The 13,490-nt window shown below is 47.4% G+C and overlaps 8 protein-coding genes across 8 annotated transcripts; 4 read left to right on the top strand and 4 right to left on the bottom strand.

Moving 5' to 3' along the window:
- Positions 1–68: 68 nt before the first annotated feature.
- On the bottom strand, positions 69–2,147 carry FPOAC1_004407 (uncharacterized protein; the record flags this gene model as incomplete). Its single annotated transcript, XM_044848957.1, has 3 exons — positions 69–1,588; positions 1,638–1,892; positions 1,940–2,147. 3 exons carry the CDS (start codon positions 2,145–2,147, stop codon positions 69–71), a joined length of 1,983 nt encoding a protein of 660 aa, XP_044707667.1.
- Positions 2,148–2,842: 695 nt separating this feature from the next.
- PAM16 (mitochondrial import inner membrane translocase subunit TIM16) lies at positions 2,843–3,365 on the top strand (the record flags this gene model as incomplete). Its single annotated transcript, XM_044848956.1, has 2 exons — positions 2,843–2,845; positions 2,952–3,365. 2 exons carry the CDS (start codon positions 2,843–2,845, stop codon positions 3,363–3,365), a joined length of 417 nt encoding a protein of 138 aa, XP_044707666.1.
- A 1,351-nt stretch (positions 3,366–4,716) lies between these two features.
- On the bottom strand, positions 4,717–6,069 carry FPOAC1_004405 (uncharacterized protein; the record flags this gene model as incomplete). The annotated part of the gene is made up of 2 exons (XM_044848955.1): positions 4,717–5,914; positions 5,972–6,069. 2 exons carry the CDS (start codon positions 6,067–6,069, stop codon positions 4,717–4,719), a joined length of 1,296 nt encoding a protein of 431 aa, XP_044707665.1.
- Positions 6,070–6,777: 708 nt separating this feature from the next.
- On the bottom strand, positions 6,778–7,689 carry FPOAC1_004404 (uncharacterized protein; the record flags this gene model as incomplete). Its single annotated transcript, XM_044848954.1, has 1 exon — positions 6,778–7,689. The coding sequence occupies one exon, from the start codon at positions 7,687–7,689 to the stop codon at positions 6,778–6,780; it is 912 nt and encodes a 303-aa protein (XP_044707664.1).
- Positions 7,690–8,322: 633 nt separating this feature from the next.
- On the top strand, positions 8,323–9,087 carry FPOAC1_004403 (uncharacterized protein; the record flags this gene model as incomplete). The annotated part of the gene is made up of 1 exon (XM_044848953.1): positions 8,323–9,087. One exon carries the CDS (start codon positions 8,323–8,325, stop codon positions 9,085–9,087), a length of 765 nt encoding a protein of 254 aa, XP_044707663.1.
- Positions 9,088–9,175: 88 nt separating this feature from the next.
- On the bottom strand, positions 9,176–11,503 carry FPOAC1_004402 (uncharacterized protein; the record flags this gene model as incomplete). The annotated part of the gene is made up of 6 exons (XM_044848952.1): positions 9,176–9,199; positions 9,467–9,777; positions 9,829–10,100; positions 10,151–10,726; positions 10,776–11,409; positions 11,467–11,503. 6 exons carry the CDS (start codon positions 11,501–11,503, stop codon positions 9,176–9,178), a joined length of 1,854 nt encoding a protein of 617 aa, XP_044707662.1.
- Positions 11,504–11,699: 196 nt separating this feature from the next.
- Positions 11,700–12,223, top strand: FPOAC1_004401 (uncharacterized protein; the record flags this gene model as incomplete). Its single annotated transcript, XM_044848951.1, has 4 exons — positions 11,700–11,767; positions 11,824–11,855; positions 12,001–12,065; positions 12,155–12,223. The coding sequence occupies 4 exons, from the start codon at positions 11,700–11,702 to the stop codon at positions 12,221–12,223; spliced, it is 234 nt and encodes a 77-aa protein (XP_044707661.1).
- A 269-nt stretch (positions 12,224–12,492) lies between these two features.
- Positions 12,493–13,479, top strand: FPOAC1_004400 (uncharacterized protein; the record flags this gene model as incomplete). Its single annotated transcript, XM_044848950.1, has 2 exons — positions 12,493–13,157; positions 13,212–13,479. 2 exons carry the CDS (start codon positions 12,493–12,495, stop codon positions 13,477–13,479), a joined length of 933 nt encoding a protein of 310 aa, XP_044707660.1.
- Between the last annotated feature and the right edge of the window lie 11 nt (positions 13,480–13,490).

The raw sequence follows: 13,490 nt of genomic DNA, 5'->3' as shown, positions 1-13,490 counted from the left end.
ACATGCTTTGCGTGATGTGACTGTCTATGCTTTCATTTTGTGTATCCATCTATATGCTGATAACTTGGCTACTCATCTGCGTTTTTCCCTAACAATTCCGTTCCCTGTCTAATCAAGCTTTGTAGTCGGCTGACTTGAGCTGACTCGAGGGTTTCTCCGTTCTTGACAATTTCGGTACACAGCACCAGACAATTCTCTCTATCCACCTTGGCCATGTTGGCTTGCTGCTTTGGGTCGACCTGTTGGGGTTCCAGAGCAAGTTCCTCAGGGATAGCTGGAGGAACCTCGGGCATGCCGCCCTCGATTTGAGGTGTTTGATCATCAGATGCAGTTTTACCGGTGATTGCAAAGCTCAGAGCATCCATGGCTGCAGACACGTCGAGTACCTTTGCAACAACCTGTGCGCCATCCTGAGATCGTGACAGAAGGGCAAAGACGAACCATGCTTCGGACCGAAGAATAGGCCACTTCTCTTGTGTGATGAGGAAAGACAGAATTTCGGAAAGATCATGTTCAGCATAGAACAGACTTCTCGATTGTGTCTCTTCGTTCTCAGACGTCCATCCTGAGAGGACTTCGTCTACAGGTGTGGTGTGGAGCACACGGCATACAGTAGCGACACTGCGTGCAGCCTCAAGTCTGGTTGGCTCCGTATCAGAGCGACCAAAAAGAGAGATGACATCGTGAATGGTTGTGTGCGTCTTAGAAGACCCCTCAACCTCCACAATCCTGGGCGTCGTAATTCGACGGACGTTGTCGGGGGAGTTGACGAGAAGTAAGCGGAGTAGGGACACAGCCGAGAATTGAACTTGGGGAAGAGTGTCGATACTCAATATCCGTGGTACACTGGCAGGCTCTAGCAATTCACCCAGCACTGATTTGTTTTGCGTTGGAATTGCAAGGTTCTTGAGAAAGGAGAGTGCTGAATGGAGAAGCTGGGTATTAGTGACCTCAGTATCAGAGAGGATCGCCATAAGAGGAACATGAGCCTGATGCTTCTGCACGAAAGCTGTAGAAGCCTGGTCTGAACGTGAGAGATTGCCAAGTGCTAGACAAGCCGCTGACTGCAGAATAGCATGAGGTTCTTTCAGCCACTTCAGGAGAGACTGGGGCACAGAACTCTCGAGGGGATAGAGGGCAGGGAAATAATCACTGCCAGTCAAATCCGCCAGTGTAGTAAGCAACGACGTGCAAAGCTGGCCTAACTCCTTGGCCGTATCTTCATCATCGAGCTCAGCATCGAACTGAGTGTGTGCAATGTAAAAGGCCTTGACAAACACATCCACTTGCTTTGACTTGAGGAGTTGTTCTTGGAAAGATTCGTTTGCGAGGTAACTCGCTGCAGTGGAAACAAGGGCCATAAAATCCTCGATGTCAGAGCTGTGAGCAGGGCTAGTTGCGAGTCTGAGGAGAGTAGAGACCGTATTGGGGTCTGCGACAGTCGCCTCACCGTCGTGCGTGATAAGTAGAGCCAGGATTTTGCAGAAGTAGGTCACCAAAGGGCTGTAGTCGGATAAGTTAGGCGACTGGAGCAAAGCAATGAGATGACTGCTGAGTCTTGACTGTGATGCAAGAATTTGGGCAGGTTCTGGGAATGTTAGCATAGGAGTTTTTGATGTGATGGGGAAAATACTTACCATAGTCCACGAGGACATTGTAGAGAACGGGAATCAAGTATGGAACAAGATTCTTATCCTGCAAATGATTGATGAAAGAGATTATGTACTTTCCCTCGACAACACGAGCTCGGTTGGCATCCGTATCAGCACAAGAGTTCCCGGTAACGCGCAAAGCTTGTACCTTGACACCGTGACTCTGCTGTTCCTCAGAAGCCAGGATATCAAGGAAGAATTCGAGAATGCCAGAGTCTCCATATGGAAGTCTCCAAGCAACTGATGACATATTAGCGAAATTCAGATTCGAGACTGGTGCAGCTTACCGTCTCGGCTTCCATCACCGAGTGCCTTGGCTGTGGCTTCTAATGTGGAAGAATCCTGTGATTTGAGAGCTTCCAGAACTGGTGAGAGTAGTTTTGTCCTTCTTGAGACAGCATCTTGAGCTTCGTTGGCTGCATCGTATGCATCTGGTGAAACCCCACTGCCTTCGCGCTGCAATAGTACAGCCACGTCCTGGGGAGTTGATGCCATTATCTAACCCTCAGATAAATGTGATGTTGTTGGATACTTCTGTTGTCAGTCATCCTACCCTATAAGACATGTAGGACTATAATTTGCTTACAAAGGGAAACCAATTTTGCTGATTCAGGCCCGTTTTCTAGGGAGAGAGATATCTCAAGATTCACTCGAATTTTGAAGGATATTTTAAATTGTTTTCTTCCTTCGCAGTCCGAGATTTCTAATTCAGTCACTTTAATTGCGGTCAGATAACATCCTGTTCCTGCTCCATCGCGGGGCATATTTCGGTGAAACTCGGTGAATCATGGTGAAACCCCCACCTCACCTTGACTCCCGCCTTTATGGTGCTAGAAAAATTGGCCCCCGGAATAATAAGAGACAAAATTAGAAGGACAGTTTATCGTTCTCAGATCATCGCTCTTAGACTAATTATTTCTTTACCCTAAGGCTTAGGAAGCACGAGTCCGGCTAAAACTCGGAAGATTGGCTGCCGGTGGTTCGGCCGGTGCAAAATTCCGACCTCGGGATGATCCGCATCCAACTTTGCTTTGCTGGGGGAAAAGTCTCGAGCAGCGCCATCAAGATCCGATCCTCCTCCTCGTTGCGAACGAGGGCCACTACGCTATTTCAACGTCGCTTCCCAGCGATAACTCCACCTTGATCCCTCCGATACTCGATTTCTTTTCTGTTACCATAATCCTCTCACAATGGTATGCTATCTACCTTTAAACTTACACACTAGAGTCCCACCATGACATTTATGTCTCGATTCGCCGCCTTCAATAAATTCGCCCGCTAACACTTTTTGTCCCCCAGGCGCACAAGTTCGTCGTCACAGCCTTCTTGACAGGCTCTCGAATCCTCGGTCGGTCCTTCGTCGCCGCTTATAAGCAAGCTCAAGCTGCTTCCGCCTACCAGCGCGCCCAGGCCAAGGCCGGTAACACCACAGGCGGTGCTTCTCTCTCCTCAGGCATGACTCTCGACGAGGCATGCAAGATCCTCGATGTTAAGCCTCCTGCCGGTGGACAAGCCAATGTTGAGGATGTGTTGAGCCGTTACAAGCGACTGTTTGACGCCAACGATCCCCAAAAGGGTGGCAGTTTCTACCTCCAGAGCAAGATTGTGAGAGCAAAGGAACGATTCGAGCGAGAGATTGGACCTATAAGGGAGAAAATGGAGGCAGAGGCCGAGATCAAAGAAGGTTTCAAGCCCAAGGTCTACAAGGACTAGTCCGGCATTCCCTTATATGCTTGGGTAATGAACGATTGGAGGCGGTAAAAAACAAAAGCGGTACACCACACTTGTACGATTTGGCCTTGGAGTACGACACCTCCAAGAATGTGGAGTTCTGAGGGGGGTTTTTCGGAGAGGGATGGAGTTTCTCCATGTATACATGTACATCTTCACTCGACTGCGGCATGGCACGGCGTTTATTGGTTTATCGGTGGCGTGATGAGCCGCTCGAGGTTGGTTCTTAGACGAAGAAAAAATATACAGAACAGACGACCTATGCTATCTTATGTTTAATACAACTGTACGATATTGAACGGAGCACTTGGGACCACTTTTTGTTATAAGTGAGATGATAGCATATACAGCGATGGACGGCAAGTTATGTCTTTGACGGTATGAGGGAAGAAATATTAACTCTGCCAGCTACGGATCTCCAGACCGAATCTCTTTGCAGACATTATAATGCCTCGACCGAAACGACTAAATACAGCTCGCAGTACCTCTGTTGTCTCTCGATCCCTCATCCACCGCCATCCCAAGGCACAAGCCCAGGCCCCTGAAACGATCCCGACGTCTTTGCACTATTCGAATACCACTATCATCTATAAACATTAAGTGGCAAGACACACCTGAAGATTCTTTTACTGCAATCCCCACGAATATACTGTTATACAGGATGAGACTTTTAATTATTTTATGAAGAAATGAGATGCTTTAAAACAGTTGACTTTCGGTAGAAAAACAATATCATAGGGTACAAGGCTATGCTTTTTAATCAGATTCAATAAAACTGTATATCAGAATAAAGGCTCTGTGAGGACCATGACAATGATAGACACTTTCTTCTTCCTTACCCAACAAACCACCAGGGGAAAAGATGAATAAGCAACGACGCAAGTTATCCCACCCCCGACAATGCTTAAGGGCTGAAGCGTCTATCAGTAGAAATGAGGACTGAGATCCAAGATCGATAGAGTTCCTGGATGAACATGGAGCTACAACAGTCTCATCGACGGTTTAGAGTCGGCACGATGGTCTCTCAGCCTAGCCCCTGATTCATTTGATTTTTCTTGCCATGAACAATTGGGGTTAATTAGTAGTTATGAGATTGCTAACGGTATTATAAACTCAGTCTGTTCCAACCCTGCGACTTATGCTAGACCGCACCTTTTCATCTTCCCTGTTGATAATCCCTATGCTCTTACTCCTGTCCGTCAACGCCAAACCCGTCTGTCATTCTATCCGAAAAAAAAAAACAAAAAAAAACATCACAACATAAACGATCCCTATTTTTATCAACCATCAAAAGACCTTTCAGTCATCCACAGTCATGACCAAAAAGACAGACTCAAATCCAACCAAGCGGACGTGCACTATCCGGCCTCACTCCTGGACCTGGCTGGCTGTACACACTCTCACTATACTGAGAAGGGCCAGGCTGGGGAGTGTTTGGCGCAAGGTTCGGGCTATTAGGTCGAGGAGTCATGATTGCCGGAGAATACGTAGCGCCAACAGGTCGACGAGGAATTGCAAGACGACCTGGTGAGTTGTTGACAGGCCGAGGAGCACTGTAAGGCTGCGGCGAAAGCCACGGGCTTGCAGCAGACTGAGCGTTTGTATTCGCTGAAGGGGGTGACTTAACAGCAGGGCGAGTAGTATACACATTCTTCGGCCGGCTGATCTCATCCATGGCGTGAACTTCAGGATTGCGTTCAGGTGCCCTCATCCACATCCGCACAGTCTCTCCCCATTCTCTACCATACGGCGACTGGCGATCCGAGGGAGTATCGGGAAGCCAATACGAACGGCTTTGACGATCGGGGCTTTGACGCCCAGGGGTTGAAGGAGGGACCGGAGGAGGGGCTGGAGGTAGATGTTGCCTGAAAGGATGGACGATAGTCGGCCTTGACTTTTTGGCATGTTTCCTCTTGTAGTGCCTATAGCTCAACCAGGAGATGAGTATAAGCACACCCAAGAAAAGGATAGCTCCTATGGTGCCACCGATTATATTCGCTTCTGTCAAGTCCTTGGACTTTTCCTTGGGTGTTGGAGTTGCAGATGGCTCCAGAGTTGCAGATGGCTCCAGAGTTGCAGATGGCTCCAGAGTTGCAGATGGCTCCAGAGTTGCAGATGGCTCTGTAACTGCGGTTGTTTCTGAAAGAGTCGATGAGGTGACAGTTGGCTCTGAAAAGACTGCCGATGTAGTCTTCCCTAACGTTGTACTCAACTTTCCGGGATCCGGTAGAGTCCACCATACAAGGGGAAGGGATGAAGTCTTGGTAATGTAGATCGTTGTTGGGATACTCACAGTTTGGGTTTGTTTGAGAGGCAAGGCAGGCTCATCCGGCTTCTCAGTGGGAGTCTCGGGTTGACGAAGGCGTGTAGACCACTCGCAGGCCTGATTTTGGCAATCGAACCATGAGAATGTGCGCCCCTCGTCCCGTGTAGGATCTATCATGATAGGTGCTTCGTCCTTGGCTGGGACATGCGGAACTGTGAGGGCTCTGTCGATTCTGGAGTCATCCTCTACAGATTCGGGAAAAATGCTATCGGACAAAACAAGTCAGCATACAGCTTAATGAGTCATTTTGAAACGGACTTACTATTCGTTATCATCTAGATTTTCGTCATGTAGATAGGGGTCATCATCAACCCCATGCCCACCTCCGATAACGTGGTAGGCACTGGACAAAGTCGCCATGGCGATAAGGGGGAAACTTCTTCCAAGCATTATTTCTAAGATTTGATCTTATCTTGGAAAAAATGGTTGGAAATAGATAGATAGATAGGTGAGGTGAGATGAGGATTGTGGAAATGTTTGGGTTGAAGAGTGAAAGCTGATTTCCAGAGGACGAAGAGAACATGTTCGCGCGGGAAGAAGAGCACCATTTTATTGTTTGTCAGGGACTTGAACTTTGTCAAACAGAGTTTTTAAATAGACTCACGAACGAGGTTTGAGTGAATGCATGTTGGTTATGTTTTTGCGTCAGTTGTTTGCTGTATCGTGGGAGTGTTTGTCACGTCACACGACTATATAGAGAACAGAGATTCTGCGCAAGTAAGCTTAAATAGGGTCTTATTTAGAGGTCTACAAGATGTATCTAAGTGTGTTTTCTCTTCACTGTTGACTGTAGGCGAGGCAAGTCAGATCACTTCTTTGGGGGAAGTTGTGATTTAGACAAACTGGGTTTTGACATTGATGCGTGGGTCGGGATACAAGTCAAGGTTCATGAATTAGATTGATAATTATTTCCAAACTCAAAGATCATGTTTTCACGCATCAACCAAACCTTTTAACAGCCCTACCTACAATTAATATGAAAGTTTGATCTTGCGCTCCAAGCTCTAAAGTACCAGAAACCACGACCCAAAGTCAAATACCATCAGCCCATTACCGCCTGTGACAAACTCAAATCCAGTTATCGTCACGCGCCTTTCCTTTTCCTTTCGGATCACTGTAGTGCTGCTCCTCAGCGAACTGTGACCCCGAAGCTTCACCCGCATTATCTCTGACTCCCATCTCATACTCCTCATTCTCTCCCTTCCAGTAGTCAGTGTAGCGAGGTGGTGGGCTTGCGACACGGATAGGTCTCTTCATGACTTCTGTTCTTGCCATATTTTCCTGCGAATGAATCGATGCTGGTATGGGAGTCGGTCGCGAATCATCTGAGTGTGACCACCGAGAGACCCCGCCGTTGCGGATTGTGATATTGACGTTGTTTTGACTATCTGATGGTGGAGGAGGGCGTCGACGTCGCCAGATAGCGTAGCACACTGGGAGACATAGCAGGAGTACCAGACATATGGTTCCGACTATGACGCCAACTAGCTCGATGGTGCTCAGATAAGACTTGGAGGATGGTGCGGCGGTAGATGTAACAGGAGGTGGTGGTGGTTGTATGTTGGTAGGAGGAGGATTGAGACTGGTTATCCAGATGGTGGTGGGTGGTTCCAACTCCAAGCTCGGTTCAAGTGTTACTATTGACTTGAATTCATGAGTGATGGTAGACATGATGATATCAGATATAATCTCGTCCACCGGTCGTTTTCCGACAGGGTTAGGCACTGTCTTTGTTACCGTCAGAGGCTCATCGGATGTCGACATGTCGCTCGTGGATTGAGTCTCGCTGGCAGTTACTGTATCCCAACCCTCGGTGGTGTCAATGGTAGTAACTCCAATGACAGTATATCCAGAGGACAATCCCGTTGGCGTAGATGTGTCGTTCTTTTCTTTCTCCTTGTCAACGTTGGGAATGTAATTCCTCTCCTTGGCCAAGTTGTTCTTCTTGTCCAAGTCAGCGTCTGGAAAGCGTAAGGGCATCATATGTTGTTGTGTTGGACTATTGAGTAATATATTGGAGTATGCATCTAAAAATGCTCGTCTAAAAAAGAATATTCTTGACTTTAAGTAGATATTAACCAAGTTAGAGGTAGACTGATTCAATGAGCCCCCTGAATAGTTGACCGCGTATGCGCTGTCGGTCTTTCTGGGCTGTTATTAGACTACGAGTTTCTGTATATATCCAACGGTGAACGAAATGACCAGATCAGCAACAACATCTTGTACTACTTCACATAAGCTATCATGGGATCACTGATTCACTGTGATTAGATACTGTCGTCGTTTTTTTTGAAAAATAGCGTCTAATCGCATGTTGACTTAACTGTGATCGTCTAGAGTGTCGGTTAGCAGAATGAAACCATTAATCAATGTCTTGCCACTACTTGGATCAATATTAAATGCTTAAATAACCATGGATAAAGTGCTAGGTTTTGCAGTTTATTCTAGTAAAATTTATAAATTCTCGACTTTCGCCAGCTCTCTAGCCTAGCCACAGCTCCCCGTACACCTCGGCATCAACCAGCACACAGCTCCAAGTAACGCATAAAAACACACAGAGTTGTCACAAGGAAGTTCAAAAAATACAATAGTTTCCACAACCAGCATCTGAGTATGGAGAACCACCAAGGTCCGCAGGCAGATGGCTCACCAGCGTCGCCAACCCAACACAAGAACCAAGCTCGTTCGTATGTCGATGTAACTGGTAACCTCTACAGTACAGTTCCTCCAGGATGGACGCCAGTTGTCACTGTAGAAGGCTGGACAAACGTATTTACAGAGTCCGGCAAGCCAGTCACAGCTAAACGCAACCAATTGACGATCATCGAGGAGATTGCGACTACTACAGTTGGCGAAGAAGGACCCCCATCTGGGAGTTCCAGGCCAGGTTGGGGTTGGGTGACTGAGAGTTCAACTTACACGATAGATATCCCGACGCAGAGCTCCTCGACAGATCAGCCCACGACTACGAGTGAGTCTACAACACAAGGAAGTGTCACTGTCCCATATAGTATGAGTCTAAAGCCTATAATTCCACCATGGTGGAGCGAGTCATTTACAAACACATTTACAAAAAGTGCCATCACCACCGAATCAAGCTCAACAATTCTACCATCCGCAACTGCATCAGCTGCCCCAGAAGCTTCATCCACATCCATAGGGGAATGGGTTGGGATAATAGTTGGGTCAGTTTGCATGTTCGTGCTGATTGTCATGTTTATTCTTTCCTTCTTCTTCCGAAGCAGGCCCAAAAAACCCACCAGAGAGAACGCGAACAACATCAACATTAGGCTTGAAAATGGGCCTTCTAGGAATCGCCCGCTTGCGGAGACTAATCCGGGTTGTGTTCCTGAGGGGTGGGATGATACAAGGCTGTGATTGTGCGACAGTGAAGGTGTTGGTGGTTTTATGTAGGTGTATATAGAGCATGATTAGCATGGATGTTTCAGCATTACACAATTTATCACTAATCGTGGTATCTATCCCTGATCTGCAAGTCAAGTAATAGCTTACCCAGTGTAGAGATGTCATCATGGTACACATATATATAGGAGTTCCAAGTTGTGCTCTATTGACTTTACGTTTTCCTCCTAACCAACCCCTTCCAAAAATCAAAGCTATTCTCATCACTCTGCAATGCCCAAGTCTTCCCTATCGCCCTCCCACTAGCATCTATCTCTTCAACCTTTAACATTCCCCAGTCGCGCGTAATTCCCAACACACGCGCCTTCACACCACCTTCAGCCTCAAGACTGACCTCTTGTCTCGTATGTAGCCAGTGGCGGTAATATCGTGCCTCAAGACCGCTTGAGAAGCCTTCGCGGAGGAATTGAGCGTAGATAGCTTCTATACGAGTGAGGACACGAGCTAATAGAGTTTCGAGATGAAGTTCTGGAGCGCCCGCGGGGACGAGATCGGAGAGGGACATTGTAGGACGGGAGTTGAGAGTGTTGAGACCAATACCCAAGATGATTTGGTACTTTCCATCAAAGTAGACACACTGCGAGAGCATACCGCCGACCTTGGAGTAGTGTGGTTTCTCTTGTGATCGTGTAGGATCAAGTGCATCTAATCATGTCAGCTTGACTAAAGTCTGCAAGGCCTAGCAGGATGACTTACAAATGTCGTTGGGCCATTTTATCTTGATGGGAATTTTATCGTAGCCACGATCATAAGACTGGACAGCTTCTACAATGGCAATAGATGCGATGTACTGAATGAATACAACAGGATGGCTCACTGCGAGATGGGCAGGGTGGTTGATGATGGTTGAAAAGATCAACATGCCTGGAGGGGCAATCCAGACGTTAGAACCGCGACCTCTCCCAGCGACTTGTGTTGTGGCCGAGACGGTAAATCCGCTTGGAAGTTTTGGCATGAGTTTGGGGTTTCTGGTAAATGTTAGGGTAGAGTTTCGCATAAGTTCAAAGGGGTGGCATACTTCTCCAGCATGGTGTTTGTGCTAGTTACCACTTCACCGTACATGAGCAAATCGCCCCAGGTCCTAGCCGTTGGCTCAATTTGTCGATAGCGTTTTAAACTTGAGAAGAATAGACCATGGTTAAAGTGCGGCGTAAGCTTGGGATGAGGAAGTCCCTTTTCATGAGGGACGATCTTCTTGGTGATCTTGCTGTAGTCAATACTGCCATTCTCCGAGATACTAGCTTCATTTGTATCGGGTAGAGATTGCTGAAGACCTTCAAGATTCCAGATCGTGTCCTCATTCTGGATATGAAAGCTATCCGTCTCTGCTCGGATCCATTCCTCGCCGTCCTCTTTGCTGATGATGTCGCTCCAGTCGGATAGTAACTCAGATACACCCGTGTCGGAAATGGAGGAAAGATGAAGTCTGGATAGAGACGGCACTCCGTTGTCATGAGAGCTGACTTCGAGACCGAGTTTTGTTAGACATCCCTTGAGGAAAGTAGCTCTGTCTTTGTCGGCGGCTGCGAGTTGGCTAACTAGCTCGTCATATTCGGGAAGACTTGGCTGGGGGTTCAAGTTGGTTGCAGCAAACCTAGAGATGTTAGAATCTGAGTGAGAAATGTATGATGAGGGGGTCATACTCTGGATGAGGTCCAGTAAGCAAGGCTTTACCATCACCGACCGTGCAGAGAACAACGGCTGCTTTGCCATCCCCACCGTCAACATCGATCTCCTCATCATAGGTAGCCAACACCTCAACCTTCCTATCCTTAACTGAAGCAGCATCAACAAAGACACCACCTCCATTGTAGTAGGAAATAATCTCAGAGGCCACCTCTTGTTCAAAAGCGTCCTTCGGCACACTCAACCGCACCGCCCTAGCTCCCCTTTCGCTCTTGTACTCAAAGCCCTTGAAAGCACCACCTCGACAAGTGCCCGGGAAGAATCCCAGCTCTCTCCTTCCGATGACCTCCATAGGCTTGTTACCAACTTCGAATTCACACCTCTGAGTTCCGTAGTAACCACCTGCACAGAAACCCAGGTACGAGCCGCCTCGACGGACATAATCGCCGATACGACGGTTCCCCTCACCGTTGAGGGCCTGGCAATAGCCAAGATCACCGCCGCCAGGAAAGACGAGAAGCGCACATGTCGCCTGCCAGGGTTCCTTGAGGATGATGGTTTCGGTGATGGGGATGACAGCATAGTTTGGACCAAGAAGACGACGTAGGGACCATATACAATGCTTAACTGACTCGACGGTTGTACCGAGGCCTTGGGTGAGTTAGTGAGGGGTATTCGTAGTTGGGTCCTAATAATAAAAAGTCGAACCTGTGTAAACAAGCACATTCAGCTTAGCCGGAGCCATGATGTGAGTTTTGCGGGCTTTTGGATTTATTGTTGTTGTAAGTTGTCACTTGACTTTTGCTGAGATGAGAATCGCCTCAACCAAAAATCTCCGCCCTTTGAACCACCTTTTTCTTATACTTGACTTCTTTCTTCAACAACACAAGACAACCAAACTTAAGAACCACCTTCTTTTTTGTTATACACGACAATAAAAAATGAGTAAAGAAGAGAGTAACGCGCAACAAAGCGCAAATGCCAAAGACGATGATGAACCAGATGAGTGGTGAGTTTTATTCTTTTCCCCGAAAGCCGAGGCCTTTGCTAACCGCTCGATTCAAGGGAGAAGCGGATTTTCAGCACCGGGTGCGCAGGTTAGTTCAATTGCATATCACAGAGTGAAAATGAAAGAAAGAATATAGTCAATAGATAGTCACGGTTCAAGACGGCGACTATTTAGACTTTTATCTTGTCTCGTCTCTGTTTTGTTGGGAAATTAAATCGCTGACGTTTACTTAGATGAGAATGCGAAAATGACGGACTGTTATTTTGAAAAGAAAGATTGGCGCGCATGCACAGCAGAAGTAAGTTTTCCCATTAATTTTTATTATATTTCATTCAATCTTTATCGAATATCTCTTTACGCTGGCTGTTCTGACACTATCGTACGTAGATGGAGGCATTCAAACAGTGCTGGAAAGCTCACAACAACGATCAACGCACTTCCACCAAAGACAACTAAAATATCACGAATTGGATTGTGATATTATATCAAAATCTGTATAATTATTGTATCAACTTGTATTGTGAGAACTTAGACTCTCACTGTTCTCATCTACACGGTCAATAAAGACATCATGACTCTTCTTCAAATGCTGTCGTCACACTGTCCCCACCCACCGGACAATCTATCCACCCGTCATATCTCAAATTAGGTAGTTATTCACAAGAGCTTCAACTCAAGCTCCCACCAAGCTACTCCAAAACCCATCACAACACCACAATTCCACAATGTTTGCCTCTCGTAGAGCATTCGTCGTCGCCCGAAGGCAAATCCCTCTTACATACAATCGGTCAATCGTCCCCGCCTTCCGATCCTACTCCGTCGACGCAGATGTTGATGTTACCCTGCAAAACCCTTCTGAGGATGTCACAGAAGTGAACCAGGAAGATGTCATCACAAAACCAAAGTATGCGCGCACCACCGCCGCCAGACCAGCCACTGCCACAAAGCCATCTCCCGTGAGAGCTTCCACCGCCGCAAAGCCGACTGCTTCTCCTGCTGCTACCAGAACAGCCACGACGACGAGTTTTCCTCCCAAATCCGCTAGCAAGCTTGCCAACTTTCACACGCCTGTTTCCCCATCAAAGAGCACGTTGAGCGAGTCTAGCGAGACGGACGTCGAGAGCACACATGATATCAACTGGGAGACGAGCTGGTTCGGTCTCGGAGTCAAGCCTGTCACTGTTGAGCAGAGCGAGGTTCTGTCGAGACCCATTGACGTCGAGGATGTCGAGGTTAAGCCCGATGGTATTGTTTATCTGCCTGAAGTCAAGTACCGACGACGCTTGAATGAGGCTTTTGGACCTATGGGATGGGGTATGGTTCATCGTGGGGATGTTGTCGTGGGACAGAATATCGTCACGCGAGAGTATGCCCTCATCGTGAACGGCCGGTACGTCCAACATTCCCGCACAGTTTAAATTATGCAGCAGCTAACGTGCAACAGAATCGTCTCTCAATCTCAAGGTGTAAACAACTTTTTCAGCCCCGAGGGCGTCCCCGCCGCTATCGAGGGTGCCAAGTCCAACGCTCTGATGCGTTGCTGCAAGGATCTCGGTATCGCCTCTGAACTTTGGGACCCTGTATTTATTCGTTGGTTCCGAAAGAACTTTATGGAGGAACGCTGGGTTGAGCACGCGACTACCAAGAAGAAGAGGACATTCTGGTACAAGAAGGGTCTTGCTGAGGCAGTGTACCCTTACAAGCTTGTCTAAGCATCTTTATC

The sequence above is a fragment of the Fusarium poae genome, chromosome 2 (assembly GCF_019609905.1).
Source record: "Fusarium poae strain DAOMC 252244 chromosome 2, whole genome shotgun sequence".
Classification (NCBI taxonomy): domain Eukaryota; kingdom Fungi; phylum Ascomycota; class Sordariomycetes; order Hypocreales; family Nectriaceae; genus Fusarium; species Fusarium poae.
This window is presented reverse-complemented; position numbering and strand designations above follow the sequence as displayed.